The sequence below is a fragment of the Athene cunicularia genome, assembly GCF_003259725.1.
Source record: "Athene cunicularia isolate RWA chromosome 22 unlocalized genomic scaffold, athCun1 chr22_part1, whole genome shotgun sequence".
Classification (NCBI taxonomy): domain Eukaryota; kingdom Metazoa; phylum Chordata; class Aves; order Strigiformes; family Strigidae; genus Athene; species Athene cunicularia.
In genome coordinates this window covers 4221632-4235358 of record NW_020799128.1, presented here as the reverse complement: position 1 = coordinate 4235358, position 13727 = coordinate 4221632, and the positions used below count along the sequence as shown (strand labels likewise).

At 50.5% G+C, this 13727-nt stretch overlaps 2 protein-coding genes across 2 annotated transcripts in view; both read left to right on the top strand.

The window, feature by feature from the left end:
* The first annotated feature begins 1122 nt into the window (after positions 1-1122).
* Positions 1123-13727, top strand: part of BRF2 (BRF2, RNA polymerase III transcription initiation factor subunit) — a 16251-nt gene continuing 3646 nt past the window's right edge. The window contains exon 1 of the mRNA XM_026863025.1: positions 1123-1192. Within this exon, the coding sequence (XP_026718826.1) occupies positions 1123-1192 (70 nt within the window). The remainder of the gene's footprint in view (positions 1193-13727) is intronic.
* RAB11FIP1 (RAB11 family interacting protein 1) lies at positions 2433-11114 on the top strand. Its single transcript, XM_026863133.1, has 6 exons — positions 2433-2437; positions 2579-3021; positions 3433-4225; positions 5160-7445; positions 8540-8645; positions 10439-11114. Exons 1-6 carry the CDS (start codon positions 2433-2435, stop codon positions 10655-10657), a joined length of 3852 nt encoding a protein of 1283 aa, XP_026718934.1. The 3' UTR covers positions 10658-11114.

Sequence of the window (13727 nt, the reverse complement as noted above, 5' to 3'; positions counted from 1 at the left end):
GGAGAGAGACTGGGGGGGCCCTGTGTGCTCCCCGGGTCCTGGGGAGAGGGATTGGGGGGGGGTGTCACTCTGTGCCCCACAGGGGGAGGGGAGAGGGATGGGGGGACCCCAGTTCCCTGTGGGATGTCCCTGTGCCCCATGGGTGTGTGTGGATCTTAGGGGACCCCTGTGCCCCACGGGGACCCCCTGATGCCCTGGGAGGGCCCATGGGGTGACCCCTCGGGGCAGGGTCCCACAGCTCGGGGGTCCTGGCACCTGTGGCTGCTGTCCGGTGGCTTTTCGGGCAGCTCTGCCTCGCGCTTGGCTTGAGGTTTGAACTCTTTCCCTGGGAGCGCCGGCAGCGGCCGCTGGGAACGGCCAGACTGACCCCAGGAACTTCACGTCTTTGAAACGCTTTCGCCTGGCAGGCGGCAGCCAGCTGTGATGTTTGGTTTTTTTTAATAAATAGTTAGAGCGCGTGTGAGAGTCAGTAACCCACGGGCTGACACCGACCTGGGAGACATTTCCTTCAGCGCCGAGCGCCAGCTCTGTGTCATACCTGCTCCTTTGAACGCAGACGGGCGGCTGTGCCCAAGTTCCCGGGGCGGTTACTGGGAGGGTTTTACTGGGAGTCACCAGCCTTGTAATGTGGCTTGTGGTGGCAGGTGAGTCACCTTCCTCTTGCTCACCCGAGCAGATCCAGGTATTAACACCGGCTCAGCCGACGCTGAGATCTGCGTCGTGTTTCCTGACGGCTGACAGAGTCGTCTGGGTTTATGAAGCCTTAATTACAGCGCAGCCTTCGTTAAGGTTGTGTCAGGCACTGATGTGTTTACAGTGCGGAGGGGTCAGGGAGTCAGCCCTGCGAGGCCAGCGTCCTGGGTCATCCCAGGCTGCTCCTTTCTTTGTGCCTGGGCCAAAGGAAAATTGAGGGGGGCGAAAAAATATAACTTTGATGCTCCTGGGAAAACTTTTGATCTTTCCAGTTGTTGGTGTCGTGTCCCCCCCAGCCCTTGGTTTCCTGTTTGGAGCCCGTTTCTTTTGTCATTGCTTAGCTGCCGTGATGTACAGCCATAAAGGGCTGGTTTTATTCGGAAAATAAACATGTGTTGATTGGCAGGTGCACACTAACGTAACGAATTAATGAGATTCTATATTTTGGAGGTTTGGCGGGGAGGCTGTGAGTACGTTATTTGCTTTCAGCCTCTCCGAGGTGGACGTGGCGCCGCAATCCTCCGAGTGACGGCCTCGTGTCGGGGCTAAGCCGCCTTTCGCTGAACACGTAGTTTGCATTTTGGGTGCTGTCAGAGCAGGGCCTGCTCTTTCCCCGGGGCAGAGAGCGTGCAGAATGGATTGTGGCACCGTACAAACGCAGGATGCTCCCAGAAATCACGCGCTTCAGAACAAAAGTGCCCCGTGCTGGCTTGGCACTGCGGGACTGCGGCCGCGTGGACCTGACAAAGCCAAACATCTTATAAAATCCCTTCCCTGGTGCTGGCGTCAGGTCTGAGCATCGGCTGTAGCGTGGTGCCTGAGCGTCCGTTACCCTCTTGTGTGTTTCTCAGCAGCACTTTTGGAATTCTTCTCCCCCAGTCAATGCTCATTAGTTTTGAATTGTCTCTGAAGCAGCTTCCCTGTTCCCACTCTCTGTCAGTGCTTCCAGGATGCCTTCAGAGGACGGGGCTGCAAATTTGATGGAGAGGCAGGTCATGCTCTGTTCGCTTCCTTTATTTTCCGTGCAGCAGCCAGTGAGGAGGGAGACGCTGGTGTTTTCCAGGCGGCTTTTCCTACCGGTTCTGCGGAGTTGGGAGCTCTGTGGCTCCAGCAATAGACAGAAAATCTTGGTGGCGCAGCGCCGATAATTTTCTTTGCCAGCCCTACTGTGGTTTGAGTGTTACCGAGTGGTGGATCGGGCACGTGTGATGGATGGGTGGGTTTGCAGTTTAGGATATCCTGAGCGCGTGTTTAACGGGCAGCGCTCGATGTTGTGGAGCTGCCTTTCAGAAAAGGGGGAAGGTTGTGTCTGTGGGGAATGTCCCTCCTGGTGCACTCCAGTCCCCAGCTGACAGAGGCGAGTGGAAATCCCCAGCCCGTCTGTGAGGCTTGGTCTGCCTCTCCTTTGGTTGATTAGGGGTTTCTTAGCTTAAGAGGCATTAAGATAGCGACTGAAAAGAGGCTGGAATGAAAGGTATGAGGGCGTGGGACGTGTGTGCAAGCTCCCTGGTACCAGGTCAGCTCTCTTTCGAACCCACTTCAAAGTCCAAGCCTCTGCGGGTTTCGGGAAGCCAGATAAAAGCACAGAAGAGGGCAGCTGAGCTGAAATACAGGAATTCCATGTTGTGTTTCTTTTCTTCTTTTTTTTAACCCTTCCTGGTCTGGGTTTTAAAACAAATTTTGCTAATTTTCTATTTGCGATAAGAAATGTTCTCCTTGGTGCCTGAGGCCATATGATTATGACGTAGTTGTAAGATTAAAGGCTTTTCTTTTTTTTCCTAACACTGTAGACTTACTTGATTTTTAAAACATAAACGCTCTCTGTTCTAAATTACCCGTGCCTCTCAAAAACTGGTTTCTAAAAGGAATCTCATTGTTTCTGCAGGTGGTACAAGCTTCGCTCCAAACCAGGGAAGAAGGAAAAGGAGAGAGGGGAGATCGAAGTGGATATCCAGTTCATGAGGAGCAACATGACAGCCAGTATGTTTGATCTGTCCATGAAAGACAAGTCTCGCTCTCCCTTCGGCAAGCTCAAGGACAAGCTCAAGGGGAAGAGGAGCAGTGGCCTTTCCGACACAGCCTCAGCGATCATTCCCAGCACCACTCACTCTCCTGCTGACAGCGAAGATGAATCAGTCGAGAAGGAAAAGAAGAAATCAAAGTTCAAAACCCTGTTTTCCAAACCTGGCCTGCAGAAGACCTCCCTCTCCCAGTCCATGTCAGTCCTGCCGACGCAGCAGCCCGTCACCGAGAGGGTTCGGCTCCGGCCCAGCGACTTCCAGTCGCAGTGGGACGACGAGGAGTCCGAGACCTCTCCAACCTCCGACAGTGAGTATCGGCGCTCGCTGTGCTGGAGAAGCACAAAGCCTTTCTGCAGAGGTTTCCCTGCGCTTGTCAGAGCACCAGTTAAATTCTCCTTGCGGAACAAACCTGCAGAAAGTCACTTGTGTGCACGGCGGGCAGGAGGCGCAGCCAAGCTGACCTGGGGGGACGCGGCGCTGGCTGGGCGGCCCACGGGATGTGCTCTGTCGTGGTTTTAGGTCACTGAACGGCGTGTGAGACCCGTCTGCGGAGGGCTGGCGGGGTTGGGGACCCAGACGGTTTGGAAGCGGCTGGTAGAGTCATGCTGGGGATTGTTGCCGCAGTCTGTTAGTGATGGTGAAGTGCTGAGGTCAGCAGTGAGTGTCAGAGGAAAGAATGTTCTCACATCTTGAATTTTTCCCTGTTTATTTCTTCCAGAAGCCTTTGGAAATGCCCTGGAAGAGAAGTCCTCTCCTCCTGTATTTAAATCTCGTAAAACAGCTACTTTGGACAGCAGGCAACTCAACCAAGTAGCCACTAACCACACCAGGAGAGAAGGGCTCTCTCTGTTTAGTGGCCTTAAATCCAAAAGCGATCCCGTGTCCAAGTCTAGTCTGTGTATCAATGGCAGTCACGTTTATATGGAAGAGAGCACGACGAAGGACAACACTCCAGCCTCTTCCCCCTCTCCACACAACTTCAGGAGGAAGCAGCTCTTTGCTTCGGAAGAGAACCTGTCTTCCAGACCTGCTAAAGGACCTGAAGAGACGGGAAGAACATCTCCTAGTCACGCCTTCTCTGGGTCTGCATCCTTGGAGACCTTCAAATCTATGACATTGCCATCATACAGATTGCTTGGCAGCGAAGAATACCTGGAAACCAGCGTTCCTCCAAGTGTCGAGGTTATTAAAGAGACCAAAAAAACAGACCACAAAAAGTCTGCCTTGCTCTCCCTGGTCACTGGGAAGAAGGAGACGGTGAAGACCAGTGACACTGAGAATCTTCCTGGCAGGATCCTGCAGGATGAGGAGAACAAAGTTCCAGAAGCAAAGAGTGAACAAGAGGCCAAACATCCTGAAATTCCAGCAGATTTAAACAGAGGGAATCCTTCAGAAGACAGTCACCGTGCAGAAGAGGTCTTTGCAAATAAGCAGCCGCTCAACCCTTTCGAGGAAGAACGGAAACCTGAGAAAGCTCCCGCGCCGGCCAAGACCAAAGCTGTCAAGCCCAGGTCAGTGGCGTTTGCTTCCGAGGCTGATCCAAATCGTAATGAGCCGCGGGGGCTGCAGGCTTTAACCGGGCTGCTCCCACCCCAGAGTGTCCTGCCTGCCCCGCAGGGTGCTCGTGGTTTGAACCTGCCCTTTGGGCGCTTTGATAACAAACAACAACTCTGAGTTCTTTCTCGTTATGAGAGAGATCCATAGAGGGGTAAGTGCTCCGTGTAAGTGATGCCAAAATAGTGGTTCTCTGAGCGCAAGCATCTTTGCAGGTACCGTAGGGGTGACTTTTCTTGCTGGATCTTTTGCAGAAACTAACGTTCTTCTGAGCCGTGTGGCCCGAACTACCCAGGGGCTGACATACCAGTTCTAACGTCTCTACTTTTCTCTTCTGTGTTTGGCTGCGGTCTTCCAAAGTGTTAATCTAGGAGCCCTTCTGCATTTGCTGTTGTTCACAGCAACGTGAAGGGTGTTTGTGTGAATTGGTACACGAGGCTTTTTCGGAAATTCTGCTCCTTTATCCTTCATTTATATATATATATATATATATATATATATAAAAACACGTGTGGTTTTTATATATATATGGGTGTGTCCTACTAATAAGGCTACATTTTGTGTCTCTTTCTAACTCCTTATTTTCAGTTCTTCTCGTGTTTAAACCTCCTGTATATGAAGTGTCATACTAATTGCTTGGGGTGCAAAAGATGAGACAGTGCTACTGCAGTAACTCTGCGAACTCTACAGCAGAAGTGCTCTGACATAAACCGAGCGCTTTGCAGAGACGCCTTTAAGTGTGCAAAGTCTGTCCGATAGGCTCTGGGTTCCCTTGCAAGTGTAACTCATCTCCAGCGTTAGGAGTTGATGGAGTCTGGTGCTAAAGCTTGTCTGTTCCTGCCTCGTGTTGCATCCACAAGTGACATGCGAGTTTTTTGTCCCTTTTTACAGACTGGGCGTGTCTTCAGAGGAGGAAACCAAAGCCACGCTTCCTACTCTTGCACCTGATTCCCTTCCTGCTTTTCTTTCTGTACACCGGATCAGTAGTGACAATAATCCTTTTATTTCTAAAACGGGACAGAAAGTCCAAGTGCCAGACTCTGAGAACATTACTAGTTCTGCATCTCTTACTTCTCCTTTTGCTGCAGAGCTGCTGAATGGCAAGAACCCCTTTACTGCCAAGTGGGACCGGGCATCCACAGCCCTGGATCCTGAACAAATTGCCCATTTCCCTCCATCCCATCATCTTGCAGCCCCTGTTCCCAAAGCGCCTCTTCCTGGGCAGGTCTCTGGTAGTGGGAATAATCCTTTTGCTTCTGAGTGGGGGCAGAGCTCTTGGGGCCACAGTCCCGAAAGCTCTGATACGGGACCTTCCCAGGGTCCCTCTTGCCTGCCTGCTCCTTCTCTCCCCTCTGATTGTCATTTTAATGACAATAATCCCTTTGTGTCCAAGCTTGGGTGGGGAGCAGAAGCGCCAGGTTTCGAAGCTGTTGCCAGCTCTTCCCCTTTCTGCTTTCCTCATGATGAAGACTGTTCCTCAGCACAGCACCCTGCTGAGCTGAAGCGCTCTGGTCGCGGTGCTTCGAGGAGCTCTTCAGACGTGGCTTTAACTGGTAATGGCAAAGCTGGATCAGTTCCTCTTGCACCTGGCAGCCCTGCTCTGGCTCCAGAGAAGCAGCACGATTCTCCCCAGCTTCAGGTTGAGAGTTCTTTGAGGAGTGGGAAGCTAGAGAACAGGAAATCCCTGTCCCTTCTCCCCGATGGGTCAGGGGGTGTCCCAGCAGGCGGTGAGGCTGTGGGTGGGCAGGATGGTGAGAGGCAGCGCTCTGATTTCTGTGAAATGTTACTTATGGGTTCAGGTGCAGCAGGAGAGCGAGCAGGGTTGGCTCGTGGGCTGGAAGCGGGGCAGTGCCCATGGTCAGAGCTCTCTGGTGTCAGCACAGGTCCCACCCGAACCGGCGAGGCCGCTGCTGGGGGTGGAAATACTGACCCCGGCACAAAGGACGACGAGGGCTTCGTGTCTCTCTCCGAGGGTAGGGGTGGCCTCTTGCCAGAGCTGGGAGCTGAAGAGCTGCCTTCCCCCAAGAGTGAGCTGAAAGAGAAGCAGGAGATCTTTGGTGAAAAGAGATGGCAAGAGTGTGTGCCTGTGTTAGAGCCCCAAGCAGCTCCACTTGATAAAAATGACTCATTTTCTCAAGGAGGAGCTGCCAGACTGACCCGGGGAGCTGCCCCTTGGGAAGCCGTTGGTGGGGGGACTGGCGCTGGGGCCCCGGAGCCAGCACCTCGGCTGTCCGTAACTCCCAGCAAGTGCTCAGCAGTTTCTGCAGCTGGTGAGTTAAGTGGTGACGTGTGTTTCTCGGGTGATGGCGCAAGATCTGCGCCTGGGCTCCCGTTACCTCATGATAAAGGCTCAGAAGATGCTCATGGGTGCCTCCCCCAAAGTGGCTCATTAGAGACTGTCACTCCCTCAGTGATGCTCAGAGACGACAGCACTAACAGGCATTTAAAAAACGAAGGGGAGGATGATTTATTTGACTGTCTTACAAATCTAAAGTCTGCTATTCCCCTTACTGGAGACCATGGCTCCAAACTGACCGGTCTTCCAGTTATTCCGGAGGGAGGCTCCGATGACGAGCTGCTGGGTGACTGTCAGGAGAACTGTGGTGTCACTGCAGGTGATAAAAACGTTTCAGAGACTGGAAAGCAGTCCCTAGGTTTAATGCCTTTGCATGAAGAGCTGCAAGAGCGCTCTGCTGGCGCCCAAGTGACCCCGGCTGCTTGGGGGGGAGGAGGAGGAGGAAGTGCTCCTGGTGCTGGTGGGCCAAGCGGGTCCCCTGTGCTGCCTGCCCAGGCGGGTGGTCACACTGCCAGTCACCAGGTAGCTGACTTGGGCTTGGGTGTCAGGTCTCATTCCAGGGGGTGTAGTGGTCATTTTGAGAAACAAGAACTGAAAATAAGTGCAGGCGATGAGGAGCGTGCAGCGTGTGACTTCTTTGAGCCTTCTGCTTCCTCTTCCTCCCTGTCAAGTCCTTGCCAGCCCTACTCTTCCTCTCATTTCCCTCTCTCTGACACCCCAAGTCATAGAGCAGAGTCTCCGAAAAAGCCAACAGCCGAGGGCTTCGCAGATAAAGCAGGAAATTCTGGCAAGAAGAAGCTTCTTCAGGCACGGGTTTCACCCTCTGAAACATACCCTAACCAAACTCAGCAGAGTGGTGAAACCGTGTCTCCTAAGCACAGGTGAGAACATGGGAAGAACACGAAAGTGTCTCAGTGCTGGCGTGAGCCCTGCGTGTCCTTCCTCTGAGGGCAGAGCTGTCTCCAGCTGTGGGGATTTACTAGGCTCTGCAGTGACCTGGCATCGTCCAGCTGTAACCTCCTCTGTCCCGTGGGTCTGTCAGCGTCACTGGCACCAGAGAAATCGGTGTAATTAGGGATGCCCAGAGCTCCAGGGGACCTGCCATTCATCACATTCTCTTCAGGAAAATGTCAGGGACACTTGGTCATGGTTTAAGAAACAGGGCCACTGCATTGAATGGGGAATGGGCTGCAGTTCAGCCCTTGTCAGAAGCAGAACGGTCCCGGGAAGGCTGCTAAACCGGGATGCTTCCTCTCCTGCCCGAAGGGGCTCCTGAGCCTTGCAGTGAGGCACAGCTAAAGCCCTCAGAGCTCTGCAGCTCCTGCAGTGCTGCGGGACATGAGGCACAGCGCTGCCGACCCGCCAGCCCCGGCCCTTCGTCCGTAGCACCCTGGGGTCTGGGGCGCTTCTGGGCCAGCATTTGCCAAGGTACGAGTAAAATGTTCTTCCTGTACTAAAATTGGCACTATGTCCTGCTTGAGCAAATGAAGAGGGTGCCTTTTGGCAGCTTACGGCTGAAGTTCAGACTGGAAAAGGCATCAAACGTGCTTGTCCCCGGATGGTGGATGCATTTGATGTGTTGCAAGAACCACAAATGTGTTCTTGTTAGGATGGTCAGGCTCAAACACCAGTGTGTGAGCTCCGAGGAACTGCCGCCGTGTCCTGCCTTCTTGTGTAGACAGACCTGCCTTTTCTTTGCGAGGAACCGTTCGGGATGGGTTTCCCTTGTCACTGCTGCTTTATCTCCTTAAATCAATAGGGACAGTAGAAAGAATACTGGGGTATACTTAAAAAAAGCGCCTCTAGGTGAGACACAAATGCTTTGTCTTCCTGAAGCTGAATCTCTTATCTCTCTGGAGATAAGGGCAGGAATTTTCCCCAATTTCTTGCTATATTTGCTTTTAGTCTGAAGATCTGTGTAGTGCTGGTGTTACGTGTACTGCCTCAATAACATGAGCCTGTTTTAACATTACAGACTCCATCCTGTGAAGCCAATGAATGCCACAGCAAACAAGTCTCAGAGTAAAAACCTGAATGTCATCAGCACGATGAATGAAAAGCTGCTCGAGGTGAACGTGAAGGTATGGAGGACAGTGGCACTTTAAACCAGAAGTTAAGCATTAAACTGAACAGAGCTCGTGTATTAGGATAATTTGCATAGGCTCACATCTCGTATATCCTGAGCAGAAAGGAACTGTGGTTATTAGACCATGGGGGAGCATGAACTTCCCTTTTGTCAGTTCCCAAAGGTGGAGACAGTCTTTAAATATTTTTTTTTTCTTGCAAACTGATCAGTAATAGAATTGGTGCCTCTTGTTGGTGCAGGGAGCTGCCTGACTTGGATCTGCACAGAGGATTGGACAAATTGGTCACTATTGTCAGACGTGATTAGTCCCCAAAGCTCATTTTCAGTCCAAAATAAGTATGTGGCTCTTAAAGCTGAGAAGGTGGGGAGAGCAACCTTGGGGTGGCTGTTGCCTTGAAATGTGCTGCGTTAATACCCTGTGCAGATTGAGAGAGCAGGCGCCTGCCACTGAGGCATGGCTGCTTCCTGACAGTGTAGCTCTGCAGCTTGTGTTATCACGCAGATTTAAAGGAGCTTTTTGCATAATTTTGGCCTCAAAATAGACCTCTAGGCTTGAGGTGTAGCTTAAAAGCCACACTGATCAGAATGGCTAGAAGCATCTCTGGATCAGCAGGGAAAAACCCTGGGCACCGTTATTGTCTCTAAGGGGTTTTTGGGGAAAATGAAAAGCTACTTGCAGAAATAACTGTAGTGCCTCCTTCTGGCGGCTAGTGGGAAGGAAGAAAATGCGAGTGAGATGAATCAAACTGACGAGCTGCTATTCTGAACGAGTTGAAAACTTGTAATTAGTATTCTGTTCTGCGTAAGATGTGGTGCCCGGTGCAGCCACGCGAGCCTTTTGTACACATGCTCTCCGGGAGAGAAAAGCCTGGGCTGAGGTTCTGGTTTCACGTCCCAGGAGATGGTGGGAGGAACTGGCAGAAGCTGCTGAGTGCCCGTCAGATTTGCTTAAAAGTTAAAAGCAGACTTTTCAGAGAAGCTGTGCTGTGTCCTCACAGCGATAACTACAGTAAGAAGGAAATGCCAAAGGCCTCAGAGGTTTATTGCTGCTTGACCTGAATTTGGTGTGTTTTAAACAGCATCTGTCCCGGTGCTCGTCTGCAAACGATGGCAGGTGGTGGCACGGGACTGTAAACTCTGTGTGTCTTCCCCTGGGGTTGGCAGGACGTTCTTTCAAAGTAAATTGGAGAAGAGTTGAATTTCAGAACTGACATTGTGCAAAGATTTTATGCTAAAACCAGTGGCCTGGTCACCGTCCCCCTCGCTCTGAGCCTGCCTCCTGTTCTGGATACGATTGCCTAAGCTCTGTAAATCGTGTCTTTGTGCCATAAGGAGCACAGGCTGACTCTGAGGCAGTTGCTGTTTTTTCCCCCAGATACCTTTGAAAAGCTATTCCGCATTCTGGAAGTGCACGAGGAGGTAGTGTTTTGTATGGATTTTCCCAGGCTGGGTTTGCTAACGGCCCAAGGGGCTCTGTAGCAGAAGGCTTGCCTGGCCTGCCAGCCTCACCCTGTCGTCAGAGCCTTGGCTGTTGTGCAGCTTGGCTCTGGGCAGCTGGCTCTTCCTGATCCTGACTGATGACCCTGAAACATGGTTTGGATGGAATTTATTTATTAAAAGTTACAAAGCACGGTAATACTTCTGAAAAGCAGCTGTGGTTCTGCAAACCAGCGTAAAGTTGTTCATTGGTGCTTTAAATCCCCCCAAGCCAGCTCCCAGCTCCCGTTCTGTGGCTGTTTGGAAATGCCTGTATGTCTGTAATGACCCTGCCTTTCCTCCCTCTCTCAGAAATACGACCCTTCAGATCCTGCCTACGCTTATGCTCAGCTAACGCACGATGAGCTGATCCAGCTGGTCTTGAAACAGAAGGATACAATTACCAAGAAAGATCTCCAGGTACGTGAGCTTGAAGATTACATCGACAACTTGCTTGTCAGAGTCATGGAAGAAACCCCCAACATCCTTCGTGTTTCAACGTCTGGAAACAAAAAAGCTGGAAAGATGTGAGAAAGCTTGAACCAAGGGCTGAATCCCCACCAGCGGAGTTTGATCAGTCGGCAGACGATGTGAAGTGGGTGGTATCAGCTGTGCTGCCCACAGACAGTGACCTCTTTCCTCTTTCTGCCTTGAGCAACTCTCAGTTTGATTGGTAGTTACAGCAGGTCTTGTATGTGGAGTCCAGAAGTGGAGTCAACTTATTGTATTTATTTTTTTGGTTTCTTTCCATTCTCTGGGAAGATTGTTTCAGGTATCTAATCCAAAGACTGATGGTGGTAGGAAGGATGAAGGGTTTTTGATGTGTTTTGCTTGCCAGCAAGGCGCTGATGATCCTTTATGAAGTTGTTTTTTAAAATGTTTTTGTTTTGTAGCAGCTTTGATAGATCGATTACTCTTCTTTCCATATCTTAGGTTGTAGTGCAATATGAAATCTTATACCTGTGCTTGAGGATTTGATTGTTTTTTTTTTTTTTTAAATTAATAACTACACTGGAGAAGTCCAAAGATGTGTGCTTCAGACCAGGGCTGTGTGGGCTGGATTTTAAAAGTGATTAATGCCCTGAAAGTTGAATGCAAGTTAAACCTTAGACTGGAGAGGAAGAAGCAAAGCTTAGCTGATCTCATAAAGTACATATTGCTTCAGAGCGGTTCTCCAAGGGGAAGGTTTACAGGCTTTTTTTGTTATCGGGAACACTGAGGTGTCGTGGTACGTTTGGCTACCATGGGAATGGTAGCAATGAGCTGGGGCCAAAGGTGCATTTTAAATCGGAGGCTGTTCTCTTACAGGCTTCAAATTCCTGACTCAAAGGTCGCTCAAACGAGGGAGACAAAGGTACACCTGGCTCCTGTAGTCTTAACTCGGTGTGATTTCACAGTACACGTGCATGGCCCATGTCCCTTGCTGTAAGGGAGTTCTGTGACGATTTTCCCTCTACACCACTGCAGTTTATTCAATTTAAATATCTTGGGTTTTGGAGCTGGGGCTTACCCTGGAACGACCTCCAAAGGTGATCAGCCTTACAACACTTCCTTCTGTGCATTCCTGACACAGGCAGGAGAGGAACCAAACCGCCCTCCCCTGTCACAGCACTGGTGCTCGGGTCTGGTTTGGTTTTCTTTGTGACTTGCTGCTCCGAGTGGAATGAAAATTCCACAGAGCTGAGTGCTGCTTTTGCTAAACAGTCAGTGCCTCTGCCTCTGAAGTTGGAAGGGTCTCTTGGGTCATTCCTGGCTTAGCTCGAAAGGGGTGAGTTTTTCACTCAATTTTTCTACAGCAAAGCACTTTATCAAGGGACTAGACCAGCTGATTGACTATCAAGCTCTTCGTAGGCTGCTTACTATTTTCTTATAGTAACTATTTTCATATAGTTTCATATATAACACTGAAAACTGCTGGAGACTTCTCAGATACTGTATTTTTGTAGTGAAAAGTAGTTTAATATATTTGCCTAGAGATGTATACATTCACTGGAAAATTCAAAAAAATACTGTTGATTAGCTTTTTATTACTGTAAACTGACTAACTACCAAAGCCTGGAGCTTTTCTGACAGAGCTGTCCTTCACAGGAAGCTTAAGCTGAAACAAGCCTTAAGCATTAAGAGTCTCCTAAGACTTCAGGTACTTTTCTCTAGTTTTATTTTTATTTGAGCGGATGTCTTCAGTGAAGGGGTTATTTCTTTTCTACTGTACCCTCTTCTGTGAATGACGGGTCTGAAACGCAGGTCTTAGTGGCATCTTCAGCTCTTGGCTGGTGTTTTTAATTTGGACTGGTACTGGTTGGCCTTGCTGAAAACTGCTGCTGCTTCTTGTGCCTTGAAATAGTGGGGAAGATGAAGGATTAATTTGTTCCCTCCTTGTGCCTCAGTGGATCTCTGGAAAGAAACAGTTGCCTATACCTCACTAACAAACTTGTCTTCTCGACTTTTTTCCACAGCTCTCTGATGTTCTAGGTCAGAGAGTTGGAAAAAACAGTTGTGCCTTTGAACGGCGGCTGAACGGTTCAAAATAAGTGGTTTTATTGGTGGTCGTAACTGGGCATGTGGGAAGCAAGACCGGACTCTTGCTTTTTGCTCATTTTAAAGCAATATGGGTGCTGCTGAAGGCACTGTGGTGCTGCCTGCAATGCTTTGGAGCGTGGATTCTCTGAAGTCTGGGGAATGTGCATTCCTGGTGGCAAGAATGCTACAGATGCAGAAAGGAAGCGTGGTATGTGCTCTGAAGTGTTCTCCTCGGAGGTGAAGCCTTAAAACTTGTAATATCCTCTCCTGGCAACTTTTTTGCCAGCTGCAGCCGTGTCCGTTGAGATGGACCCCGGGTTGTGTCTGGCTTTTGCCCCGGGGTGGTTCTGTGGTGGCTGCAGGCGTGGAGCCTGCCGTGGGGTCACGCTTCGACGTCCACGGATCGCACGCAGAGCTTGTACCTCGGTCTGGTAGGAGCAACACTAGTTAAAGCCTTTCTTTGGTGTAAGGGGACGGCATTTTACGTCCGTGCTTCACCTTGACTCTAAGGGCCTTAAGAATCAAATGTATTGTTTTATTATTGAAGGATCGGAATGTATTTTCCTTGTTCGTGGTGTCTGCTTTCAGCCTGGGTACCTGTTTGTTTTTAAATGCCTCTTGGTTTCATGGAACACTAAAATAAATATACCTTAAATCCAGCGTTCTGATCGCATTGTCTTTTTTCCTGAAAGAGTGGTTTCAAAAGGGCCTCACATCCCCTCCTCGTGACCAGCTCTGCTGCCCAAAACTCCTCATCCTCAAGGTATTTTTGGGCGGGTTCCATCCCAGCGAACTGCCTGTGCAGGAAGTTCACGGTAAACACCTCGCGGGGTGGGGAAACCTGATGGACGAGCTCATCTGCATCACGAGAATCAAGAGTTTCTGTGAAGCAAAAAAAAAAAATGTGTGAAAGGTTCTCGGCCAGGAGCCAGTTCAGTGACCCCAGTCCCAGCGCTGATGGTGATGGCTCAGAAATTGCGGGCAGGGGATGAAAAGCCACGATCAGCCTCCCGCTGTCTCGGGGCCATTCAGCCCCAGCCCTGCCCGCGCCCCCCTCCTCCTCGGCGCGGGGGGGCCGCCC

What these genes read in the sequence shown, in the direction of transcription:
- RAB11FIP1 (XM_026863133.1), top strand. An exon ending in ACCAAAGCTGTCAAGCCCAG is followed by an intron (nt 4,226 to 5,159) that starts GTCAGTGGCGTT and finishes CCCTTTTTACAG; the next exon opens with ACTGGGCGTGTCTTCAGAGG. An exon ending in TGCTCGAGGTGAACGTGAAG is followed by an intron (nt 8,646 to 10,438) that starts GTATGGAGGACA and finishes TCCCTCTCTCAG; the next exon opens with AAATACGACCCTTCAGATCC.